The sequence below is a fragment of the Gallinula chloropus genome, assembly GCF_964237585.1.
Source record: "Gallinula chloropus genome assembly, chromosome: 26".
Taxonomy (NCBI): domain Eukaryota; kingdom Metazoa; phylum Chordata; class Aves; order Gruiformes; family Rallidae; genus Gallinula; species Gallinula chloropus.
Window position 1 is genome coordinate 5,701,017 of NC_140111.1, and position 13,991 is coordinate 5,715,007.

Genomic DNA, 13,991 nt, shown 5'->3' on the forward strand with positions numbered 1-13,991 from the left:
AGACCTGAAACTATCTTATGCCTGGGTGAAAGTCATCAGGGGCAGGGCAGGGTGGCTCATGGCAGGGGGGAGAAAGGCCTCGGGGTGGGGGGTGGGGGGGGTCTATCTGTGGAGGTGAAGCACCTGAAGAGCAGGAGGGGCCCAAGGGTGTGAGGTGCAAAGGCCCTTTCAGGGTCCACTCTCAGGACAGCAGCACTTGGGGGTGTGAATTTAAAAAGCTGGGCTCATTTTGTCATGGATGATGTTTGAGTTTCCTGGGTGGCTGAGACACCAGGCATTGCCCCAGGCTGTGCCAGGCTCTGTCTGTGCTTTGATCCTCTGCTCCCACCTCATCCAAACTGGGAAAGTCCCCTGGGTGCTACCGTGGTGCCTGGGACCCTCACCTGCTGCAGTGCTGGGTGCTGTACAGAGACTGAAGCTGTTTATTAATTCTGGATGCCAACAAAAGCAGGGAAAATCACTGCTGTGCACTGAGACAACACGGAGGGGAGTTCCCCCAGACCCTCCTCACACCTCAGCACCTTTTATCTCTGGGTTGAACACACCCACTACCCCCATACCCACCTCCTGCAGCGTGCACCAAGGATGCTGTCACGTGTGGAGACATCCTTACAGGATTCTGCAGTCTCTCTTGGGTAGGAAACCTTTCCCATTTTGTTTCCCACCCCCTCTCTTCTCCTTCCCAAACCTCCCGGCTGAACGCACATCTGGGCGCATCCTCCCCAAACACATCCATCACAGCTGCCTTTCAGGCAAACATCTGGAGATGCTGTCGGCAGAGTCTTCCCGAGTGCGTTGAGCCCGGGGGGGCTTCAGAAGCTGCTCGGTAGAGCCCTCCGAGGCACAGCCGCTTGCACAGGTCCCCCTTTACCCCCCCCTACCCCCGACCCCAGGCTGGAGCCGCGGGTCTCCGATGGCAGCTCCCTCTCCCTGCCCTCCCCGGGGCGGTGCGGGACTCAGGGCGCTCAGCCGAGGGAGGGATGCTCTGAGAGAGAGAAGATGCTGCAGCCCCTCTTCCTCTCCCCACCGAGCCCTGCCCTCTCTGAATCTTCCCTCCGGGCTGCTGCACGGCAGAGGAGCAGCATCCTGCTCAGTGTGCGTGTGTCTGTGTGTGCACAGAGCCGAGCAGCAACTCCCTCCCACCCCTCCACTCCCCCTTTTTTTTTAGCCTTTTCCTTTCCCTCTCCCTTTCCCCCTCGTACTTCTCCCGCTGAATTATCTGCCCACCTTTCCCTCAGCGAAGCCCTTGGAAACAACACCGGCAGCACAGGGTAGGGTTGTTTCTTTTGGGGTGCTATCTCCTGGAGCCCTGCCCAAAATGGAGGGGGTGGGGAGGAAAAGCGATGCCTGAATCCAGCAGTTTGCCTTCCCGGAGCAGGGAGAGCATCTCCCCGGTGGGTCTGAGAGCCCTGGTGCTCTGCAAGCCCTGGGAAGCAGCATCCTCGGGCTTTAAGGCGCTGGGTAGCAGGGTGCGAGCTGCCTCGACTGGCTCTAAGCTTGTGCTTATGCTCATCTCCCATCGGCGTGTGTATATGTGTATGTGTATGTGTGTGTGGGGTGTGTGTGTGTGTAGGGGGAGGACTTTATTGCCATTGGCTCAGCTTTCGCTGCCCACCCCCAGCTCTTCCTCATCACCTTGGTGTCTCCCTAAATAAAACCAGCCCTTCTTATCGCACCGAGGAAATCGAGAGCCAGAGTTTGAATGGATTTGATATAAATATTTACCCCTACGAACCTACTGCTGAGCCCGCAGGATAAACTCGCAGCAGCTGGCCAGAGACTGTCCTCCTCTCTCCCGCCTCTAAAAGGGTTTAATTACTTTCAGAAGGGGAGGGGAGGGATCCAGCTCCCAGTTCCAGCTACAGACTGACCCAAAAAGCAGTGCCAGGATTCAGCTAACAGTCCCTCATGGATAGGAAGGACAGCACCAGCGAGGGCAGCATGGGCAGCCTGCAGCCTTCCAGCATCCAGATTTTTGCCAACAACTCCACACTCCACGGGATCCGCCACGTCTTTGTCTATGGACCAGTGACCATCCGCCGCCTGCTCTGGACTTTGGCCTTTGTGGGCTCGCTGGGTCTCCTTCTGGTTGAGAGCTCAGACCGGGTGGCTTTCTACTTCTCCTATCAGCATGTGACCAAAGTGGACGAGGTTGTTGCAAACAGCCTGGTCTTCCCTGCTGTCACCATCTGTAACCTCAACGAGTTTCGCTTCTCCCGTCTCACCACCAACGACCTGTACCATGCTGGGGAGCTCCTGTCTCTGCTTGATGTCAACCTGCAGATCCCAAACCCTCACCTGGCTGACCCAGCTGTCTTGGCCATCCTTCAAGAAAAGACCAACTTCAAGCAGTATAAACCCAAAGTTTTCAACATGCAGGAGTTCCTGGGACGGGTTGGACACGACCTGAAGGACATGATGCTCTACTGCAAATTCAAAGGGCAAGAGTGCAGCCATGAGGACTTCAAAACCGTGAGTATGAGCAGACACTCTGCTTTTCTCTTCTCTTCTCTGGGTGTGCACACCGTGGTGGTGTTGCAGGACTGGGTCAACACCAGAGGTCACTGGCCAACCTCTGTGGGCACAGTGTGATGAGTGGTGTCTGCTGGTCTCCAGCGCAGTGGAGGAGGCAGCCTGTTGAGTTGAAGTTTTGTTTGCTGGAGTTTGGGCAGTGAGGTGGCCCAGCCCTCTAAAGGGTCTGCAGCAGATCCAGCCTCTGCCCTGCAGAAGTCCCATGGCTCCCAGGCAGCTGGTTGATGTCAGACCCATCGGATGGGTCCTGCTGAGCATCAGAGGGTCTTGGTGGTCTCCCAGCTATGGCTGCTATGAATGTTAGCTGGCTGAAGGAAGTGGAGAGGCTGGAAAGAGGCCAGCAGGTGTTGGGGGCTGGTCTGTGTGATGTCCATCACCTAGTTGTATTTCCCCAGGTGTTTGTAGCCTTGCTGAAATCTTGGAGGGGGAAATCATTCTGCTTGTTCCTGGCAGTCACGGCTCATAAATCCTAGTTTGCTGCATGCACAGTGTGGGCAGCAGCTGTGTCCTTTCCTGGGGTTGGTTTAGAGAGAAGGGTGGAAAAAGAGAAGGAGAGGAAAAGAAAGGCTCTGCTCTGAGCCCAGTCTGCTCTTAGGCTTGTGGGGATGTGCTGTGAGCTAGGCAGCCTGAGAATCCTGGAGGAAGCAGACACTGCTCAGTTTACAGCTTCTGGATGACATCCTGGAGGCAGTGCAGGCTGGGCTGGGTAGTTTGTCAGTGTGAAATAAAAATAAGAAGTTGGTTGCCTGGAAGAAGTGATTCCCCCATGTGCAGCTGGGGCAGGTGAGGGTGCTGAGCTGGACAAGGGGCTGCAGCGGGGTCTGCTCCCCCCAAGGCTGGTGGTGTCAGTCGTGTCTTGGCAGAGATGTGAACATGCAGACTCAGGTCTGGGCTAAGTTGTACTCTGTTCTCTGGTTGTGCTGGCCAGTCCCTTCACACCGATTCAGCTGGTTGAGGGGATGGGTAACCCTGGAGTCAGTAACGCTGCAGCTTTCGGATGGTTGTTCTGTGGGAGGGGTGCTGCTTGTTCTGCTCACTCCTCACTGTCCTGCAGCTGGGCAGGTGCTATCACTGGTTTCACTGCGGTCTGGTTTGTCAGCTGGATTTCTGTCTGGTTTTAGAAGGGAATTATTTTGTGTCTCTGCTGGTTTTGGATCTCGTGGTAAATGAGTCCGACTGATCCGCGCTGCAAAGTCGCTGCTGTCACCTGGCCTGTGCTGTCTCTAAATGTCTGAGCAGGAATGTATGATTTTATGCCTCAGTTCTTGCCTGTGCACAGCCCTGATGCCTTTCCCACGTCAAACTGGACGTGGAGGCAAACTGCTCCTCTGGTTCAGCTCCTTGAGCACACGTTGGGCTGTGTGAGTTGCATCAAGGTATCAAGAAAGTCACTAGGAGAAGAGTTTGCTAAGGAAGAGCCACGTGTGAGCAAGTTTGGAGAATGGGATAGAAAGGGGGAACACCTGCAAAAGTCCAGGGAACAGGAGAGTTGGGGAGCAAGGACAGATCCTTATAGGACAGGCAGACCACCTAACCATAGCAAGGGTGGTAGGACAGGAGCCCTTGACAGTGTCCCTGGGAAAAGTTAGGGTGTCATCTCCCTGGCCATTTAGTTTTTCAAGGTAGCTGCTTCTGAAACAATGATTATTTTTTATGGGGGATTACAGTAGTTTCCAGAAAGACTAAACATTCCCTGTCTGCTGAATAAATCCTTGCTCTGCTATAAGAGGTTAGAGCCAGCTAGAAACAGGTCGGATGTTACGGACTGGCAGTGCTTGTCTGTGTCAGAGTACTGTAGAGATTCATCAGAAACAGGGCAGTGAAATTCGTCAGTCCAGTCTGCAAAACAACTCCTAGATGACCCAGAAGAAAACATTTTCCCTTCATTACCTCTGTGCCTTTCTAACAGGCTGGGGTGGTAGTCCCTCAGGTTATGGGAAGCCAGGGAGCTGTACTCAAAAGGGACTCAACAGCCCAGTTTTCCTTCCAGACTTCATCCCTCAGAGATAAAAGGCAGCAAAAAAATGTCTGTTTGAAAGCTGAGTCAGTCATCCCACAGAGGCCATGCTGTAAAGGTCTTTGAACTGCCCCTGGGCTGAATCAGGACCTCATGTCCTGGATGAATTTTGCATTTAATCATCAGAAACCTGTTGCAACCCCATCCAGACTCTGACAGCCCAGCCATTCCGCTGCAGCATGAGTTGGAAAAGGGGAGAAGCATCACCCCTGAAGCCTGATTTATTCCCTGTCAGGAAGCAGAGGGTGTAAATCCCAGAGCAGGTTTTTGTAATACGTCAGCATGGCAAAGAACTCCAGCTCTTTTTCTGTTCTCCCCACATCCGTGGCGCTGGGAGCAGGAGTGTTTGCATGAGGAGGCTGCACTGATCTCTGCAGTGAAGCTCTGCTTAAAGAAGTTGGTGCCCAAACTGCCAGCCCCTCAGCCTTCCCTTTTTGATGTCCACGGGGAGGGGTGTTGTGTGCAGCATACCCCCCCTTTCCCCCCCAAATAAAGCACACCCTGTTTATGCATATGGCAAAGCAGGAGCTGGGATGGCAGTGACAGCACTGTGAAAACGTGACTCTACCCCCCCTTCAGCTCCCTGTTTTAATTCCCCCTCACTGCTCTATTAACAGGGTTTGAGCTCTGCTTTCCTGACACTCTCTGTTCCTTCTCCCCAGGATAATAATGTCTAATGCCTCTCAGACAACAGTGCCCCATATTATGGTCTTCCCAGGAGAGTGAGTCCCCAAAGCTTTTCTGAAGAGGGACATCCAAAGGGAACAGCAAGGTTTTAGCTGAGTATGTGCTGATTCCTCTGCTGGCATTGCAGTGCACTGAGCAGTAGAGAAGATAATGCAGATCTCTGCTGTAGGCAAAGCAATGAAGAACAGAAAATAGGCAGAATACGCTTTAGCAAACCCATTCCCATGGAATATACGGAGGAGGGAAGCCTGATAGCAGCAGCAGCTGAGGAAACCCCCTCCTCTTTCTGTGCGTTGCTCCTCCCAGGAGGTCTCTGCTGAAAATGACCTCACAGATGGCATTTTTCTGGAGGATCTGGGCTCATGCTGCTCAACATGACATTAAGGTCTTCCCATCCTGCTGCTGCTGAGCGTGGTAAAGCTGTGGCTTGTCAGCACTAGATGGACTGCTGTGATTTTTTTTTTTTGGGTGTCTCTGTGGATGTGTTGGAGCAAAGCCTTTTTCCTGGATCTATTGTTGTGGTTTGTGGTCATTTGCTGTTCTGGAATGGGATGAACTGAGCGATAGCAGGGGAGCCATGCAGGAGATGTGTGGGGCAACAGAAAGGTCTATGAAAACCCTTTGAGCCCGTGGGGCAAAGGTGGAATGACTGACAGGGTGTAGATACTGTGGGCTGTATCCACAGCTGATGGAAAGGGGCTACTTCAGTCCCACCTGGCTGAAAAAAATCAGCCCCAGCAGCCAAGTGCTGGAAGACATACCTGGATGGTGGCTGGGGGTGTGTTCTGGTGTGGGAGCTCGTTTTTCACTCGGGTTATTTGCTAAATCCAATGTGTGGTGTGTGTTCCTCGTGCGCCCAGCGCTTTTCAGAGGTGACTTGGTAACTCACCTTGTGCCTGCCCTGCCTTTGTTGGCCAGATGTCTCTGTATTTTCAGTGACCATGACAATTGAAGGGGAGAACTCATTTGCTTTCAATCCATATTCCCACTGACAGACAGTGGCCGCAGAATGGAGAGCATCTCATGTGAATATTGCTATTTTGAGGCACAAGTTTCTGTCAATCTATCTTGCTCTGTACATATTTTTCTCCCATTCTTTCTGTTGCTGCTGTTTAGTAATGGGTTTGGCTATTTTAGTCTGATTAGTCCATTCTCACCTCCTATTATACAACTTTCACTTTCCTCAAAGAGTTATCAGAACGGTAAGTGCTTGATATGGAAAAGAAGCTGTTAACTTCTTTCTGTTGAATAATTGTTCTGGAAAAGCCTGACCTCCCCAAGTTTGGCCCAGAATCTGAGATGCCATAATGAGATCTGTGGTTCTGTGATAGCTGTTATGTGGGTTCCACTAAGATGCCTTCTCAGTCCACGTTTTACCACCTTGACTTTCCACATGGTGTTGAGTTTCGGTGTGAGGGGGTAGGAAGAGGAAGGAGGACAAGGTTGTTGTGTTGCTGCTGTAAGTGTCTTGGTTGGGTGTCTAAAATGAGGTGGATTGCCTCTGGGGCATGTTGAGTTTCAGTGTGTGAAGGTAGGAAGAGGAAGGAGGACAAGGTTGTCATGTTGCTGTTGTAGGTGTCTTGGTTGGGTGTCTAATATGAGGTGGATTGCCCCTGGGTCATGTATCTGGCTGATGTGCAAACCATGCTCCTGAGAAATGCAGACCCTCATTCTACCTGGTATTTTCCTGGCCTAAGTTCCTTTGTCCCTCAAGCATTTTTAGCTATAAAATGAGCATGGTGGTACTGGGGTTTGTGGCTGATGGGGTTTGTGTTTTCTTTATTTGTCACAAAATGGTAAAGAGAATGTTTTGAAATTCACCAGAAAGTTTAATGGGAGGATGAACAGCTGGGATGAACATGTGTTTGTTAGAAAAAGCTTGCTGGGTCTTGAGTGGTTACTTGAATGGGGCTAAGATCTAATGAAGAGGAGGCTGTAGAACTTGAGTGGCATCTTTTCATGGCAAACCCAATCTTAAATCCTTTAGTACTGGAAGTATTCACCCTGGATGAAACAACTCTGATCCAACAGAAAGTTTAGAAGTGCGCCTGTAGGTCATTTGCTTGGGACGTGGGTGATCCATGTTTGAGATGCTGCTTTGACTCAAGATCTGAGCAGCACAGTGATAAACTCTTCCCTAATTTTCATTTAAAATGTGTGTGTTTTGTTCTGGTTCGAGCTGTTTCTTGACCAAGCACATTCCCCTCCCTCATTAAGGGTTTGAGATGGGAAATTATCTGAACATTTGAGATATGTCGGAAATGAGCACAGCCAAAGTATCAGAGACAGCTGGAGATCAGAGGGTTGGGGGTTCAAAGAGAGATGAGGCACAGGGGGAGCCTGTGGGGGAGGAAGGACAAAGCATTTCTGCGCCTAAGAGCCAGATGTGGGCTCAGCCTTCCCTTGCTCAAGGCCTCAGCCTACGCTGTGCACCTGGCTGCCTCGTTTGAGGGGGAGCAAGAACCGCTCTTCTCTCCTCAGTGACTCCCATTTATCACAATTATTCATCAGGAGGCCAAGTAAGAGCTTCTCTGTCCCTCAGTCCCTACCAGAGATTCGCACTCAAAACAGCATCTGGAGCCGAAGCGAAATGCAAATGCCGCCCTTGAGAAGAGGAAGAAATGCTGAGCAAGAAGGATGTCATTAGAGCTGCAAGGATGGAGGAGATTTTTGAAGGCTGCAAGGCTTTATCAATATTTTCCTGGGAATTGCAAGAGGCTTTTCTTTCCAGTGGAAATACCTCTGAGTCTGGCTTTGTGCACCTCAGCTCTCCTACATGCAAGAGGGCGGGAAGTAGCCTTTCTCCCAGAGAAACACTGAGAACTGAAGTGGAATCTTTGTGCCTGTCTGACCAACTGCAGCGTTGCCATGTGGAAAAACATGATGTGACAGCTGGAAACTACTCTGCAGGTTTGCTCTAAAGACTTCATGCAAGGTCCTGACCACGATGGTTCAGTTTCCCATGTGATTCCCATGGAAGGAAATGGGCACAAACCAAAGCCAGCAGTCACACAGGGAAACAAGCAGAGTTCTCACTTGTTTACAGGAGAAATAGAGGTCAAACTTCAGTGTTGGTCTGTATGGCCTCTTGAGGTGCCTTCCAACTTGTATTATTTTATGATTCTGTAATGGAAGGCAAAGAATAAAATAAATACCTGCTGGGACTTTGTGCCTTTTGCTGGGTTTTGTGAGTCTCTTTTTTTAATGCTCAATTCACTCTCAGTCTTCAATCCAAGCCTGAGGAACGACAGCCAGTTGTGGAAGATGGTTACCTTCCCCTCTCTGTGAGCCCTGCATAGAAGTTCAAGTTTGCATTATTTACCTAAGGAAAAAAGAATGGCCTAAAATGCACAGTTGCCAACATCTCTGCACTGAGCATCGGAAGCACTCACAGCTCAGATTCCATAATGAACCCGTCACTGTTTCTCTGAGCAAGCCACTGACCTTTTCCATCTCCTGGAACCATCTCTGTTTGCTGTAGAAGGAGACAATGGAGATTCCCTGGAAAAAAACAACCCAACAAGAACTCAAATCCATCATTCAGCTCCCTGTGACAGAGAAAATGCGCCTTGGAGCTCCTGAGGAGCGCAGCCGGCTGCACAGCAGCAGGGACAGCGAGGTCATCTGAGGCATCTCCATCTTCTCTGGCAGAGCCTGGCATCTTTGAGTCCCTCCTCTGTCTTCACTAAAGCATTTGTTAAAGGAATTTCTACCTGGAGTGCCAGCCAGAGACTGCTTGGCTGGTGCAGCAGAGCTACGTGTCAATTGACTGTTGCGGGGGGATGATGTGTGGTCAGGGTGTGGGCAATAAAAGGCAATGCATCACCCAGGTACTGTGAGAAGGTGGACTTGAGCAGGGTGCTATATGGATGTGTTGCTGCCACAACTGCATTTGTGTCTCAAAAGATACAGAAAATAGCTGAATCTCTTGAGAGGCTAAGGAAAAAAAGCCTTTTATGTATTCCCTGTACTGAGTGTTGAGCAAAACCTGAAGGGTCTTCTCAATGCTTGTGAGGATTTCCAGGCCTGAGAGTAGAGTGATGAAACCTCTTAGGGAGCACAAGCTCAACAAGCTAAAATGAAAAATAAGCTAGATGAGGTAGACATGTCTGACCCCCATCTGCCACAGATCTATCTATGAGATTGTCACCACAAAACCAAAAATGCCCCTTGAAGGTAAAAGATACTATGAGTGATTTAAACACATTGACATTAGTATTCTTGGGGCCCATCAAGAAACAGTTTCCAGCCAGCCATGAATATTTACAACTGAAGCACATTCCATTATTTGAAGGAAAGCTGAATTGTTTTGATCATTTGTTGTTGCTGTTGAAGAAAGGATTTAACTTGTGCGTTAAGTCAGGGAGCGTGAAGTGAAGAAGTGAGCGGTAACAGAAAATGCACATATATTTGCTCAGGGTGAGATAGATGAAAGGAGGTTTGATCTGCACTTGGATAGATTTCAAGAGAGGAGCCAGGGGAACCTGGGCCATCAGGACTTTTTCACGTGCAATATAAAGTTGCTCAGGTGTCTGCTCCTGAGCAGTTCTGTGCTGTGATTTTCTCAAAGAACGGATTTGGAAGAGAAAATCAGGTACTTCTTCAGATCGGTTTGATGTACAAGAAGGTAATTTCAGCGCTGTCTCAGTGGTGGGTTTTTGGGCTTCCCTTTCAGTTCGTCCCAAGGTGGCTCAGATTTCACCTCCAGTGTGAGTTTGTTGGGGAACAGAGTTTGTCCTTAGAGAAACTAATAGTACCAAGGTTTCCATATTTGAAAAGAAAAAACCCAAAAACCTAAACTCAAACTCAACAAGTCGAGCGCCGAAGATTTTAGTGGGATGAAGTTGAACTGTGTGGTGGTTTGGCCCTGGCTAGAGGCCAAATACCCACCAAAGCTTCTCTATCACTCCTCTTTTCAGCTGAAAAGGGGAGAAAATATCAATTGGGAGGCTTAGGACTTGAGATAAGGACAGAGGGATCACTCTGCAATTAGTGTCATGGGCAAAACGGAGTCAACACGGAATGAAGAAAAGTAATTTACTACACTACTGCTACACACCCAGTGAACCAGAGTTGGGTAATGAGACGTGCAGCTGGGTCTTAAAGCACCTTCCCCCCACCCCTCCCTTCTTAGCAGACTGAACTTCATTCAAGATTTTACTCCCTTCTTCCCTCCCCCCAATGTGGTGTGGGGAGGGGCAGGGAATGGGGAGTGGGGGGTTTCAGTCCATTCCTCCTGAGTTGTCCTCCTCCTTAGCTGGGAGTGGGGCATTCCACACACCCCCTTCCCCTGCGGCACCGTGGGGTCTCACCCACAGGAGACAGTCCTCCGTGAACTTCTCCAGCGTGAGGCCTCTCTATTGGGGAGTCGTCTCCTCACCACGGCCTCAGCAGGGCTCCCGTCCATGGGTGCTGACCTTCGAGCCCAGACTCCCCTGGCCTGGTCCCCCACAGAGTCACAAGTGCCCAGCAAACCTGCTCTGGCGTCGATCAATCTCTTCACAGGCCGTAGATGTCTCTGCTCCCTGTCCTTACCCATGGGCTGTGAGGGGACACCCGCTCCACCATGGTCTTCTCCACGGCCTTTCTCTCCAGCACCTGGGGTGTCTCCTTCACCCTCTCACCTGCCTTGGTGTCTGCACAGCTCCTTCTCACTCTCTTCTCTGGTGCAAAATGCGTCTGCCTGTGGGGTTTTTTTCTCCTGAATGTGATTCCCAGAGGCCCTGTGACCATTGTCGGCCTTGGTCAGCAGCAACTCCGGCCTTGAATCAGCCGATGTAAAGTCTGGGGCCTGCAGAGAGCTGCTGGCTGCTGCCTGCAGAAGCCATCTCGGCAGCACCCACTTCTCCATTAAAACCCAGCTCTCCAAAACTGCAACAAACTGCTTTAGAACTCAGAATCTGCAGGGTGCTGTTTCACCAGTGTTGAAGGCTGATACATAAATGAACGTAACATAAAGATGGGCGTGGAATTGAAAGAATTAAAAATGTGTTTGCCTTTTGAAAGGCTTTGTTATTGCTGGAGAGAGAAAGTCAAAATAACCCATTTAGACATTTCCTCCGTTCATGTTTCATCTTTGTCCTTTCCAGCTCTCTGAAACTCCACGCTTATGCAGTCCTGCAAGTCCTGAAGGCCTGCAAGGCCTTCGCTTTACAGGGCCAAATCCTGTAACAGTGATTCAACCTGTTTGTTCACCTGAGTGTTTGAGGGAAATTAATCTTCGGCCAGGAGGAGGGAATAAATAAAGCCAGGCAAATGTTCCCTGGTGACTTAACTGCATGTACTTTGAGCAGGACAATTTAGGGCCTCAAATCTCTGCCACCTGATGGGTGACTGACTGACTTCCCCCAGTTCAAGTAGAAAATGGTGAGGTGAAGCCCTGGGTATGGCAGTGAGGTGAGCACAACTGTCATGTGAGATTCCTTAATGGCAGGCAAGAAAACATCACTGCAGTACGTCACAGATGGGACAAGAAAGGATGAAATCAACTGCAGTGGAGAATTATTGACCATTGGGAGGAATTAACATAAGCTTAACCCTTAATTAGCTAAATTTTCAGCATCACACTCTACTGCTTCCTGGCACTAAAATGGATGGTATCTATAGAGATATCCATTAGAGCCTCTGCATTTCTTCCACCACCACCTGCTATGCTTTGGAAGAGCAGCATGTGTGATCCCTCTTTGCCTACCATGCACGAAACGGTTGCGTCAGTAGCGCTGTTAACTCATCAGCAGTTTTCCAGCGATGGAGAAACCCGTGAGAGCTGAACAAGGGTATCAGGGATGCTTTGACTTGACCTCAAATGTGTGATAGCATTACATTTTGAGAGATGGGAGGACTCTAAGCCATCTGGAAAGTGATGATTTATTCTAGGGGGGGGGGGTTGCAGGGAGGGTGGGCCTTGGATTAGAACAGAAGTTTTGCCACCAAGTTTCTTGGTATTTTCTTTTCTTTTTTTCTTCTGACAATGTGAACCAGAAATGTTACTGTGAAGTTTGCTGGGAACTGCAGTTTCACTCCATCATACTCCCATTTGCCTCTGTACACACTCTTTGGATTGTATCTCCCAGAACATAACACAGTGTCCACTCTTTTCCTAGGGAGGTGATGGCTGGTTACAGCACAGTCCTGATGTATTAATGGTTTTTGTTGAAGCACTTAATGGTTGGGCATCCTTCCCTTTTTTTAATGAAGAGAAACAGAGTGTTTTCCCAAAAGGTTTTCTGAAAACTGCTGCTGTGTTAGATTCTCCAGCAATATTCCCATCTAAACAATCTTTATGTAAAAAAAATTGAACCAGTTTTTATGAGTGTCATGGCCAGAGAGACTGTGGATATCATGCCATCATTAAGAGGAGTTGCTGTGCCAGGTATTAAGCTTCATACTTGTTGATTGAACTGCATTTTTTGTACTCCACCCTGGCAATGAATCCTACAGCCACCATCCCTTCGACAGATGCTCCAGGAACACTCTAAGTGGCCATTAACTAATGCTAAATTATGATGGAGCATCTCCTGAAATACATCTGACATCCACATGAATAACAAATGAATTTGTTTCTGTCAAGGCAATGACAACGGATTGCAGTTGAATTAACATGAGTGCTCTGTGCTGCTCCACACCAACTGCAACGAGTTCCTTGTAGGGTGCATGTAATTACAGGGACACAAATGACAGAGGAGAGGTGCTGGGAGTGTGAAGGTGCAATGGTATAGACAGTTGCTAAGGATGGGCTGTGGGAAAAATGGGTGTCAGGCTGATAAACCATTCCTGTTTCTATTGAACACCAGTAATAATGAACGTGAGGTCATGTTAGCCCCCACAGTTGCATCCATACATGGAAAAATGATTACCTTCTCATTATCACTTGGTAGTGCTTAAAGACCCTTAGACATCAGTCCTGTGGTGATGTCCCTGTACACCTGCATTGCTCCAGACAAAAGTGCATCAAGAGGGAAAGGAATTCTCCATGGTGTTCATGCCTGATAACTCCTATAGTGCCTGTGGGACTCTATAAAGTTTTGGAAAACTCTCTGCTGGGTGTGTTGGTGTTCAGAAACTTGTGCTATATCTTTGCTTCTATTGATAAGTTGTGTCAGGTTGAGCTCCCAGGTCCTTGTTTTTGGTCTGTATCTTGGGATGCTGTGCAGGGTGTGAAGTGGCAGTTAAATGAGGCAGGAAAAGGGATGAGGGGAAAGCAACAGAGGATGGGGGAATGTGAGACAGAAATGGGAGAAAACTGTGTTTATGGCATGAGGAGGCAGAGCCCTGATGTTGGCTTAAAGAAAAGCAAGTTCAGATCAGAAGTAAATACGGGGTTTTGAAACAGATTGATGAGCCTGGAATTGGTCTGAACATTTCCATTGAAAACTTTCCATCAGAAAATGCTTTCTGAAGGCAAGAAATTGCTTTTGTAAAGTTACACTGACTGGGATGAGATTTCCCATGAGAAAAATGAAAGCTTTTTGTCTTAAAGCATTTCTAGTTTCCATGAAATTAATTAAAAAAAAATAGTCTCAGAGCAAAATAAAATCTTGAAACCCTGGGATGTCTCATTAAATGGATGTTCTGATTTTCAGATAGTTCTGAATTAAGTAATGGAAAAAAAATCACCCAGAGCTCAAGAACTTTCCATCAGGTGCTGTACTTACTCCTTCAACTTGTAGGGTAGGTGCACCCCAGACTCTATTTTACATGGGTTTTGAGGCAGAATCTGGTATCAGATGCTGGTAAGGGTGAAGCCTAGGTCATA

General features: G+C 49.0%; 1 protein-coding gene across 1 annotated transcript in view; it reads left to right on the forward strand.

Moving 5' to 3' along the window:
- Positions 1 to 1,893: 1,893 nt before the first annotated feature.
- LOC311201279 (acid-sensing ion channel 2) overlaps positions 1,894 to 13,991 on the forward strand; it is a gene marked incomplete at its 3' end in the record, with an annotated part of 569,954 nt that continues 557,856 nt past the window's right edge. Inside the window, exon 1 of the mRNA XM_084275638.1 lies at positions 1,894 to 2,472. Within this exon, the coding sequence (XP_084131764.1) occupies positions 1,909 to 2,472 (564 nt within the window). The 5' untranslated portion in view covers positions 1,894 to 1,908. The remainder of the gene's footprint in view (positions 2,473 to 13,991) is intronic.